Source organism: Lotus japonicus, chromosome 3 (genome assembly GCF_012489685.1).
Source record: "Lotus japonicus ecotype B-129 chromosome 3, LjGifu_v1.2".
Lineage (NCBI taxonomy): Eukaryota > Viridiplantae > Streptophyta > Magnoliopsida > Fabales > Fabaceae > Lotus > Lotus japonicus.
This window is the reverse complement of record NC_080043.1, coordinates 88,018,772-88,031,491: the sequence shown is the minus strand read 5'-3', so window position 1 is coordinate 88,031,491 and position 12,720 is coordinate 88,018,772. Positions and strand designations below refer to the sequence as shown.

The 12,720-nt window shown below is 35.7% G+C and overlaps 1 protein-coding gene across 2 annotated transcripts; it reads right to left on the bottom strand.

The window, feature by feature from the left end:
- Positions 1-1,029: 1,029 nt before the first annotated feature.
- Positions 1,030-8,400, bottom strand: LOC130747016 (homeobox-leucine zipper protein HDG2-like). 2 transcript variants are annotated; one of them, XM_057599824.1, is made up of 12 exons: positions 8,186-8,400; positions 7,524-7,697; positions 6,657-6,929; positions 6,256-6,562; positions 5,327-5,770; positions 5,137-5,238; positions 4,437-4,637; positions 4,161-4,335; positions 3,385-3,656; positions 2,266-2,361; positions 1,790-2,163; positions 1,030-1,580 (listed from the first exon to the last, which is right to left on the bottom strand). In XM_057599824.1, exons 3-11 carry the CDS (start codon positions 6,881-6,883, stop codon positions 1,801-1,803), a joined length of 2,187 nt encoding a protein of 728 aa, XP_057455807.1. In that variant the 5' UTR covers positions 6,884-6,929; positions 7,524-7,697; positions 8,186-8,400; the 3' UTR covers positions 1,030-1,580; positions 1,790-1,800. The 2 variants fall into 2 exon arrangements, with proteins under 2 accessions (XP_057455807.1, XP_057455808.1); XM_057599825.1 differs by having other exon boundaries at positions 7,529-7,697.
- Between the last annotated feature and the right edge of the window lie 4,320 nt (positions 8,401-12,720).

Genomic DNA, 12,720 nt, shown 5'->3' with positions numbered 1-12,720 from the left:
CCAACCCATGATCCAAATACAAACCTCATCTCCCATCCACCCTATGCAAACCCAAAGAGATCGTCAGATCGAAAAAGAAAATAATGCAATCTTCCTTCGCCGAGCCTCATCTGACCTATATATAGTAGACATCAAAGAAAAATCGGGTGAAAAATAAAATGTAAGAAAAAGTGAAGTGTAAACATATCATAACTCCATAAGATTTTGTTTAAGGGTCGACCGACACATATTCGTTGCTATTAATTGATAACTAGGAGCTATAAAACATCACCATAAGGGTTCGAAAAGAAAAAAAAAAAAACTCATTCATGATCATTAAATTAAATTTTACTAATGTATTCAATAGGTGCCGTCGACAATGGTTAAAAATACTTTTTTAAACTCGATTACAAGTCGAAATTTTAATTCTTAGAAGTCTCACTCTTGTAAGACATTTGACATTTACTTCACCAAAGTCGAAATTGCGAGAATAATTTTATACACATAAAAATAATAGGGACATATAGGCTATAGGGATACTTTATGAAAGCTCAACCTTTCGAATTTTGAAGTTATAAACTAATAAAACTATTATACGAGCTCTAACCTAAGGGGTAATGTGAGTGGTTGGATATGCAATTTTCGAATCTCAGACTCAAACCAACATAATCAAATTTGCACCACCATACCCACCCTAGAGCCCAAACCAAACCAGTTTTTTTTTTCTACTTCTTATGTTTGGGTCGACCCAACCCGTGTACATCGCTAATAATTGAAGCTAGAGCTAAAAGCTTCTCTAAAATTGACTACAGAATCCGCTTTGACCAATCCTACATTTAAGGGTTAGAAAAGAAAACTTATGAGGATCAATAAATTTCACTAATATCCATTGTTGGCAAGCCCTATATATGTTCACATTTAGAGCAAGCGATGGTCCCATATTTGAAGCACATACATATCAGTTTGATGTGGTAACCAACAAACCTGCCCATAATTTACTATTAATTAAAAGTGATCTAACACTTATCATCCCTTTGTTAAATTAGTCTACAGAACAACCCAAAATTAACGCACTACAACCTTCATTCAATAATTAGGTCATGATAACAAATACAAAACATCAAATCAAAAGACTTAGCTGTCAATTTGACTAGGCGGAATGGAACACAAGTCATTTGAAAACCCCCAAAAGTAGAAATTGGTGAGAAATTGATTAACCAATGTCTTAGGTGCATGCAAACATAGCTCCCACCAATTACTAGTCTTGGATCCTCTTCTCAAACACACAAATAACAATGAAGGATAAAGAGTTTTCATCAAAATAAAACGAACTAAACCCTAGTAACCAAAAAGCTGACCCTAATTAACTTAATGTATTTAGTCCTAGCTAGAAAAGTTTAACAAGGGTAGCAAGGTCTAGATTGAAATGAGCTCTTAACATTTACTATTATAATCTAGGGAAGTCAATTCCCGAACCTTAATCCTCTCAACTCTTTTAATTTGAGGAATCATGCAAGGTGCGCTCTTGACTTCTCACCATCTTTGAATTAGAAGCCGAAGTTCCTCACTACCTTTTTCCACCCCTTAATTCTTCAAGTAAACTGCAACAGAGTTAAGTAAAAGGATCATTACAATAAAGAAGTATAAAAAATAATATAAGTAAAAGAGTTTGAGAAGCAACAATAGAGAATTTGAACTCGGGACCTTGATCACCTGACAATAATTTCTTATTGTTGCACTAAAGTTCATCTTCAAAAAGTTAAAAAAGAGAAAAATTGCTTGTTATAGCTGGATTGGTTCATGAACTTACCACACAATCCATTAGTCTTTGAACTCAAGACCTTCACCAATTAAAGAAGCCTTAATTCGTTCAACAGTGCAGGCAATGAGGTTATTAACAGTAGCAACAGATCCCAGAGAAAGCTTAGCCGTTGGAATTGAATCAACCAATATTTGAAATGCCACAGTCAAGAGAGAACCACCAGGACCAGTTTCACCAATGCCACTTCCATCTGGAAGAATAGCAAACCCTGAAGGAAGAAGTGCTACATAATCTGGGTCTCCTCCATTAAGAACCACATTCATAGCAACAATGTCAACAGGCGCGTAAATAACGAAAGAGCCCGTTGAATCAGTGCAACTCTCTTGGAGTATCAACATGTTGCTCTGGCTTGAATTTGCACTCTACAAGGTTAATTATAAATTAATTCAGACACAATTCACTTAATTTGAGTAAAAAAATATAATATTCAAATATTAAATTAAATGTAAGGTAACAAAGTATACATTTACTCTAAGTAGAGAGACACAATTCCCAGTATCTCGGCCATTTGCAATGTGTGCCATTTCTTGGACAACTCCACCGTTGGAAAGGATATCCCACTGTTATTCAAAGAGTTAAAAAAACTTAAAAGGACATGACAAATATAAAATCCAAAGGGGAGGTACTAAATCACAAGACCATATATGCTTGCTTTATTCTGTTTATGTTTTTAATTTCCAAGTTATATATAGATCTTTCAATTCTATATAATATCTAGTTAAAATATATTTTTCTTATCTTATAAAAACTATTTACACAAAAAATAAGAAAGAATTGAAACAAACCCTAAGTTTCTTTGCTTATGTAATCATGTTGGGGACACATTTTACTCATATTACATCACTTCACATCAATCGAGTGAGTTTGAACATATGTGTACAAAAAGTAAATAGAGACCATCAATAATTAGGTAATGATAACTATGTAAATATAAAATGATGAGGCGTCTGTGTCAGCAGCTATCTACCATTAGCATGGCGTATTAACCTAACAATCAGACTATCTTTGGCAAATTGAAAAAGATATGTAATCCAAACCATTTCACATATAGAAGATAATTGGGTGAAAATCTAAACATGTAAGAAGTTCAAAGACCGAGATGGGAATGTTCAAAGACAGAGAATGGGAAAGGGAACGGAAGGAGTATGATAAATTTAGTGCAAACAATAGAATAAATTTGAAATAATGATAAACAAACACAAAAAATAAAAGCAGTTGTTTCTATATATTCTGATTTTATTTCATTATGATTTTTGACTGAGTATCAAAACAAACATGCACTCAAACAAATCCAATTACACCATGTAAGAAGCATTACCATATATATCAATGTTGAGTGCAAACAATAGAATAAATTTGAAATAATGATAAACAAACACAAAAAATAAAAGCAGTTGTTTCTATATATTCTGATTTTATTTCATTATGATTTTTGACTGAGTATCAAAACAAACATGCACTCAAACAAATCCAATTACACCATGTAAGAAGCATTACCATATATATCAATGTTGTATAATAATAGACCCATGAAGCCACAATAATGCAGCCTAAAACGTTTACTTGTTTTGGATCATACGTACCTCGTTTCTTTTGTTCTCATCACGGAGGAAGTCAAAAACTCGTTTAGGTGGAACAGGAAGCCAAAAAGAGGTAGCAGCACTGAGAACAATACCAGGAGGTCTTCCTGGGTCATCCACACTCTTCCGGGTCGTGACCCTGACATCATCAGCACCGGTCCCAGAGATTGTGGTCCATGAATGAGCAGTGGAAGCGCTCACTCCAGCACAAAAGCTTATCACCATTCTCTCAGCAAGTTTCATCATGCTCTTCCTCCCTTCTTGGCTTGTTATCACTACATAATATTAATTCACAATTATAAGTTAATTCATTTTGTCATCTGAAAATGCCTTTTACATTTACGGGTAAAGATTAGGTTGGGACGGATTTATACATATATGGGATGAAAATCGGGTTGGGTCAGATTTAAGATGAAATGAACTCTGATCAAGTGAAAACATTCAGTTTGAATTGGTCGAAGTTCTACATGATAAGACGAATAACTCGAACCAAATCAACCTAGTCAAATATTCAATCGGGCTATCAGTTTGATATTTTTATTTTTGAAACTATTAAATGTGTAATTTATATTCTTCTTGATCTGGTAGTAGAACTAATTAAGGCCGATCAGGTTTACTTGTTTTTCGCCCAAACCAAATCATGATCAGATTCAACCCAATCTTTTAACTTCGGGTTAAATCGGTTTGATTAGGTCGGTGGACTGAGCATCTAATGTCCTCATCAAAATACTTCAAATGTAGAATAAAAAATTATATTAAAAACATGTTTTCATTCATACCTCCAACATCTACTGTGGGAATGTTTGTTGCCATGGCACTAGCAAGCCTTTCACATTGTCGATCTAAGGTTGCAACCCAACGTTTTGCACCAAATGCCTGTCCAGACCCAACAAGCTGCTTGTAAAGATTGTGAACACCTCTATCATCCACTTCTACATGCTCAACCCATGTCACCTAGGCATGCGAAGATTAAAGGTTAACAATAAATTGAGCAAACATTGAAAACACAAAAATAATGAAGTAAAAATAAACCGAACACTCTAACTTATGACTACCTTTGAGTAGCCATTTGGCATTTCTTGAATTAAGCAACCAGAAGACCTTCTTCTAGATCTGGTTGAAGGACTAGGGCGCAAATTATCCAAGGACACATCCACAACTGCCCAAGTCCCATCTCCATGTTGCTTACAATACCTCACAAAATAACTCTCACGAGTTGGCACAAGAGGCGAAGGTACATGCAACTCAGCTGTCATCTGCAAAAAAATATCAAACCATTAATTTTGTATTTCTATGTTATAATATAATCTCATTAACACTCAGTGGAGCACACATAAAAAATTGATCTACTAGATAATTAAGGTTTTAAATTCTCGTCCGCAATCGTAATTGCAACTGCAACATTAAGGATGTTGGAGTTCCCACTACAACATCACAACCGTAACTACAACCGCACCATTCCACATTTGTTCGCTATTTCTTAACATAACAACAGCCGCAATTAAAAACCCTTGTAAATACATATGCACTTAAACTAATGTAAATATAAAATGATTAATCCTCTACAAAATTAGGGTTTTACATTGCATTCCGCAATCGTAATTATAGAAGCAACATAAAGACTTTGGAGTCCCCACAATAATATTCGCGCCAAAATTCCAATTACATCAACCGGCATTTGCGCGCAATTTTCTAAAACATAACCGCAACCGCAATTTAAAATACCCATAAAAATATATATAGATGATCATTTACCACTTGTAAAGCGCCATTGTAGTTCCCGGCCACCCCAGTTGACAACACTTCAACAGTCATTGCTCTTGAGACTATAGCAGAGAAAACCGTAGACCATTGGTTCTGAAAAATTAAAAAACAATCAAAAGTCAAAATCCATAAACAAAAGCCCTAAGAATCATGAAGAAAATATAATATAGATCTAACATACCACATCCATGAGAATTTCAACGAGGCTGACATGGTTCATGATAACAACAGCAGTTTCACGAGAAGCTTCACATTTGAGACCAGAAGGTTTCGGTCCAATCCCTCTTGGAAATGATCTGATGTATTCATCCTCGTTCAGCACAGCATCAGATCCATCGAGTGTAGATAACCAGAGAGGATCACCCATTTGCGCCATCCCTATGAGTTCCTCCATGGCCGCAACAGCTAGCTCTATTATGATTGGCTTATCCGCTTCGGTGGGCCCGGTGATTGACCGCAGTATATCTCCACCTCCATACATGTCCACACCGATTCCTGGCTGGCTTCCGAAACCGCCACCAACGCCGAGTTCTAACGGACGAGGAGGGAGAGGAGATGAGAGATGGGAATAGTTCACCACTGGCTTGCCCACGTACTTTGCAGCAATTGATGAAATCCTTTCAATCTGAAAAAAAAAAACAAAAACAGTGAGAAATGACAATTTTATGCAAGGTAATCTAGCCCATGATTCACATTTTAAGGGGTGATAAGTAATTTGCAAATGTAACCTAAAATGTTAGCAATTTGATTTTGATCAGACGACTCAAAATGAATAGGCAATTTCCTTGACAAGCTAAAAATTCAACTCCATAAATGTAGTTTAATACACACTTAAAGTATACTATATGTGATTTTGTAATGTCTTTTTATGCAAAATGAGCAAAAGATTAAAAAATAATTTTGCTCTTTAACGCGTGTAAATCCGTCCAGATAATGTGTTAGCCCATCCAAAATAAATGACAATCCTGAGAGTTGAAGTTGTGTCCCCATGAATCTAGCTTGACTATAGATGAATGTTGGTAGCAAAAGTTTGAAATGGTGGTGCTTTTAAATCTCATCATAAAGGGAAAAACATGAAAAAAGGGAAGAAAAAAAAAACAAAAGATGTACCTCTTCTCTAAGACGTGCATTCTCAATCCTCAAGTGATGTTCATCAAATGACATTTCTCCAATAGCGGTTGGTCCGCCACAATTAGGACAAGATGCATTGCTAAGAGCTTCCCTATACCTCATGTTATCTGCTCGAAGCTTCTCATTTTCAGTCCTCAGCGACGTGTTCTCATGGCGTTCATGTTGGGTCTTCATCTGAGTGCGCTTGTTTTGAAACCAAAACTTAACCTGCAATGGCTCTAACCCTAACTCCCGGCTTAGCTCCTTCCTTTGCTTGTCATCTGGGTGAGGACACTCCTTGAAAAAACTTCAACAACAAACAAAATCAATTTTTCATCATTTCAAAAAGGACAAAAAAAATCAATTTCATGAAGGTGGCTTTGTTTTGTTTAGCTTCTTACGCTTCCATTTCCTGGATCTGGTGCTGGGTGTGGCGATGGTAACGCTTCTTCTTGGCACGTGGCTCTTGGTCTTCGCCCGATGCGCCTTCATGGTTTTCACTGCCGGACTTGGTGGCGCTGTCAAACTCATCTTCCCGGAGCCGAGGGATGTCGCTCTCTGAGGTGTTGGGAGCCATATCTAAAGGGTGAAACTGACCAGCTTCCATGAGGTTTGGCTGGAACATCATCTACCGATCTTTTAAGATTCCAGACTAGTCTTTATTGTTTCTCAATCTAACAAAAAAAAAACATAAAGACAGCAACCACTAATGTTATGTCCACATCCAGAGTAAAAAAGAAAGAAAAAATGAAAGGGCAAGTTGAAAATGTAAAATACTATAAATAAAATTTTAATTTTAATTTTATGAAAAGGTGTTGTGCCTTGTGTGAGGAAATGTTGAATCAAATTACATACCAGATACTACATGAACTTTCTTTCTTTTGGAATTAGTGTATAAGGAAGAGTGATAGAAGAGAAGTTGTGATAACTTGGGTAGAAAAGATGGGGGTTTCAGGTTCATTTGACTTTTGTTTTTGAGAAAAGAAGAAGAAGAGTGAGGGGAAATTGGAATGACGCGTCTTTCGAATATCGAGAAGGATATTTGGCCTGGTTGGTACTATACACAAGAGTGAGAGAGAGAGAGAGCAAGTTTAGTTCCAAAAAGCAAAAATATAAATAAAAAAGACTTTTCATTTTTCAAGTTCATGTAACGCAAATGTAAAATTGAACAATCAAAACCGGGTTTGAAGGGGTAGCATTGAAGAGGTGGGAGTGAGTGGAAGAAAAAAAATTAATGAAAAGAAGGTGGAAAGTTAAGCGGCATGAACCTGACCAAGTGTGAGACTTGAAGATGATGATGATGTCGATCCCTTCCAATCTTCAATGGCATGTTAATTTCACGCCGGAATCATAACTAACTCCGGCAGCCCACCACCACTTCACACAATTGAGACACTCTCTTCTGTATTCTTCTAGTAACTAGCAAGGGTTGACTGGATTTTCTGTAATGTCAAAGAAAAGTCAGTGTGTTAGAAAAAAATTGCAGATTCCAAAGCATGACCTCAGAGAACCCAAAAAATTAAAAGAAAAAAAAAAGATGAAGAAGAATAAAACCTTGCAAAACTACAACACTATCATGTATGAAATAAAAAGAAAATATACCAGAAAATAAAAAGAAAATAATTTGGTGGATGGTGATTTTCTGGAAGAAATAACCCAAACCAAATCACAAAATAATTTTCTTGAAAGAAAATAAAATATTATACTCCAACGAAGATCTCGGAGATTCTTAAGAACACGTTTTTTTCTTGCAGAGTTCACGTTTTCTTCCACATTCAAGCAACCCTAGCTAGCTAGGTCTAAGCAGAAACTCACTCAGAAAAATGTAAGAAGAACCCCACAAGAAAAAAAAGAACAGAACAGAACAGTCTCAGTTAAACAAAACCTGCAAGTTCAACTTTTTTTACTAAGACATATTTTTATGACTTACCAGGCGGTTGAAGAGAGAAGAAGATGGAAGAGGTTGAGGGAGAAGGAGATAGGGAGAGAGAAAGGCATTGAAGGAGGATAGAGAGGGAAAGTGGGGAACAGATGGAGGAAAATATGGCAGCGAGGAGTAATTGCAGAGGGTGCAATTGCATTAAATGGAGGGCAAGGGAGGTGTAATTGCATTTGCATACACAAGAGAGAGAAAGAGACGCAGCATATTTTTGATTTTGATGTGTGTGTTTGTGTAATGTGTATATTAAAAGTTTTTATTAGTATTATTTGCCGTGGTGATGAGAGTAGTGTTGACGGTGCAATGCAATATGCAAACGAATGACGGCTACCAAACAAAGGGTCATTTGCGCGTGTGTGAAAATTCAATCTATTAATAAGTCTCAAATTCATATTTTTGTTAAGATTTCAGGATTATGCCTCTTAACATGCAATTAAAATATTCTCGGTGTAGGAAAATGGTTAGATAATTAGATTTCTTAAATATTTAGTTCATGATTTGATCCTTATGTAGTAGAAATATTTCTTAGGAGAAATCTACTCATTTAGCGTGATCTTAAAATTTTAGGAATTAATCTCATAATTATCAATTGTGAAATACCTTTTAAAAAAATCAAAATCTTGGTTGATTCTATATAATTCGGCGTGACACATATTTGATTGCAACATATATTATATAATGGATGTGCTATATCTCTTTTTATAAATATATAGATTATATTTATATTTATATTTAATAAACATGAAAAATAGACACAAAAAATCAATCGACCTTTTATATATATAACTTTTGCTTTAAAAAAAAAATTACATTAGAAGTCCTGGTCCAAGATTATATACATCCATGCATGATCTATATATATATATATATATATATATATATATATATATATATATATATACCATGGCACATTAATTTTCGGACAAATATTGTTTTAATTTTCATTTAATTATACCTTCGTTGGATATAAATTAAATCTATTCATATAGTCTTTTTTTTACAAAGCCTCAAGATGGAGATGGAGCGAACCTCGAAACATAATGTTGATAACTGTCCTTACAAACTTATCGGGTTAGCACATCTGCTGCATTGTTCTTCTCCCTTGGGACAAGTTGCACATCCCAATCACGACCAATAAGGCCCAGAATCGTGAAATCGCCTCTTCGCCCATAATTTTGTAGAGTCAATATTATGTTGCAAAGTGTCCATAAAGTTTTTTGCAATCTGAATGGCAAATTACCTCTTTGTGTCCAAGATGCTACACATGCTTGAGGCCGCACCAAGGACTGAAGTGTCGCGCGTGATTATCCCGATTCCCGAACAACAGCGCTACAACCCATTCATTTAGAAGAAGGATTGAAGTTGCCATAGACATACACATGTGTTGCACTTAAAGAAGCCCTAACTGGTTGAGAAGAAGAACCAATTTCCTGAGATCGAGGTCGAGGTAACGCTGCATTGGGCCGTTTCTTCCAACAAGAAACATTATGTAGAATTTGGCGCAGGATGAAGTTTAGCCTCCATGAATCGGAACCAAGAGTATGCTCGTTCCGCCAACGCCAGGACCACCAAAGCACGACGATGGCCAAAATATCATGACGATGTTGCAGCAACTTTTTGGACTAGACATGAAACGGCATCAGCGGTTGGAGAGAATGTAAGATGGTGGCAAAGTGATGACTCCATATCTGGCAATTTATTGGACATATGACTATATGAGAAAGATATGATTAACATCCTCAACCTCAAAAGGGCATCTAGAACAATTAGAATTAGAACACAGTTGATTATAATGCCTCTTGGCATTTGTGGGGAAGGCTAGAAAAACTTAGGCTCTAGTGAAAGTCTTATCCTCAAACTTAATGAAAGAATCTACCTTATGTGATATACTGATATACAAGAATTATGTTGTACAGAAATTAAAATAAATTAATTAGTACATATAAAAGAACTTGGGAGTTAAAGTACAATATTAAAAATGGAAAATTAAGCTTTACTTATTTAGATAAAAATAATTACTCTACAAAAATATTTTTGTATCATTTTTTGTTATAACAACTTCAGGGAAAAAAAGATTTATAGTTTTGTGGGAAAAAATTGCATGGTCCCAATTGCAGAGGAGTGTTCCATGTTCTTAGAGAGGCCAACAGAGTGGCCGACTATCTAGCCAAACTGGGTTGTGATAGAGTCACACCACTTTGGGAAATTGTACCTTGACTTTTGGGTGCTAGTGCTAGTTGCTTCTTTCGGTTGGCCTTGGCCTTTGCTTCCTCGCTATTGTGCCTAGCTTGGTGAATTTTCTTCCACTTTGTTTCTGCTGGTTCTGTTTTCACTTTTCATATCTGGTCTCTGCATGCCCTGTTTCTAGCGGCTGTGCCTTGTTCTGGTTTTTGATTAGCAAGGGATTGTTTAAATTGGGAACAAAGTATCTAATTTAGCCTCTGCAAATTAAATGAAATCTGCAAGGCTAATGCAAGTAGCTGTTTGAACTTTTGGGCTTGTTCTTCTCTCTTGCATCCCTCACTTTGTTGCCTTTGTTCCTGTTCTAATGGCTAAATCTGTCCCTAGGACGTTTTTTTATCTGCGTGGCATCTTCTATTTTCTTTTTAAAGGGTTTTTCTCCTTTGGCTAAACTTTGTATTGGGATTTTTGCTCACTTTTGATAGGTGCAACTTTTTTTTTATATCGGAAAGATAAATTGCATTCTCTATAAATTGATTCATTAACCTCTTTCACCAAACTCGTAAGTCTCTCAGCTTTTATTGTTTGAGCTATCATTCGAACTGATAAGTGCAACACTAGTATCACTGTTATTCCATCATACATATGTATATATGTGTGTCTATGTATATATATATATATATATATATATATATATATATGAGAAGTATTTAATGAGAAAGGTCTTCTTACATGAGAATGATGAGAATAAATCATGATCATTAGATCTAACGATGAATGATTATGATTAAGAGAATAAATGATCATATTACTACTTAAAAATGTCACGTGACTTTTTAAAAAAATCAGATGACTTAATATTTTAATCCAGATCATCCGTTATTAGATGTAACGATCACGATTTATTCTCATCATTCTCATATAGGAAGTGGTGAGAAAAAATCATCTCAACATGGATCGACGCACGCTAACTCAAAGCGAGTTTTTTTTTTCTTCAAAAACCCACGTAAACTTTGAGTCGGGCAATCTGACGCTATAATCGTCGTTGTCGTTGTCACTTCAGCTATCATTTGGCTGCTACCATAGCATGAGTTGTCACGGTCTTTGTTGTTGCTAGCTCCTTCCTCTGGGATAGTTCCTCCCGCTACTGTTATTTTCGACGAGTTTGGCCGCTACCATGATCTACCCCACTGTCATCACTGCCACAACCTCCACCATTGTCATTTAAGTTATGTGATTGCAATTTTCAATGTGATAACATTGTTGAACCGCTTCCATTTAGCATTAACAATATGCTCTAAGTGATTTGGATGGAAATGTGTTAGCTTACTATAAGAAACTTGTCTTACAATCTATTAATGTCAAGTTTATATCTAAAATATAGGTTGAGTTGTTGTTATAGGTTCAACTGAACCAATGTTTTAAGTTTATTATTAAGTTCATAATTATTATCATTTACAATGGTTTTCAACACTCAACACCACTTTTTCTCTTCCCAACACTCCACATCATCTTCTCTCTCCAATTCAACACTCATTCAACTTTTACCCACTCCATAGTGAGGCTATGAAATTAAGAACCTTATCGAAATTATCGATTCATATATTTCACTATCCAAGCCAATGTTATTTCGTTTTTTTTATTAATTACCTTATTAGCTTTGGCCAAATTTGACACTATTGTGACAGTTATATAGTTAGCCTATACAACTGAAGCTAATGGGGTACAACTAACTCAGTTTGTTTCTCTTGTGAGTAATGTCGGCTTTGAGACGACACTAATAATTAGAGTCAGCTTTCCAACCTTTTCAAAGTTGAGTGTTTTAAAGTTTACCCGACGCCAACACTAAATCAACCTATGCATCATATTTTGGTTATTTAACGTCGGTTTTTTACCGACGCTATTTCACATATTTTTGTAATGGACTGACGCCATGGGATGAGCCCACTCTACAAGACATGAAGGCCAATGTTAGATCATTTTGAATGAATGTCCACTATGGCCCATGCTAAGTGCGAGTCCAAATCTAATTGTCCAAATGATACAATTGAACAATCCCATTCTATTTCAAAATTAAGTTTTAGCCTCATACGAGCCGACTCTAAATTTTAATGAATATGGTCGAATAACCCTAAAATCTCCAACGTTGGTTGCATCTCCCACTGTCCACTCATATTTCATATGCGCACAAGCCTTTTTAATGCTTGCCCGTCCAACCTCTCAGCATTTTTACTAATGACCTTCTCCCCTTACGCTTAAAAAAATTACCTCCCCTATAAACATTGAGACTCATTTCACACCCTACGTACTTACAAATCACTCCTCTTTCTCTTGGGCATACAAAT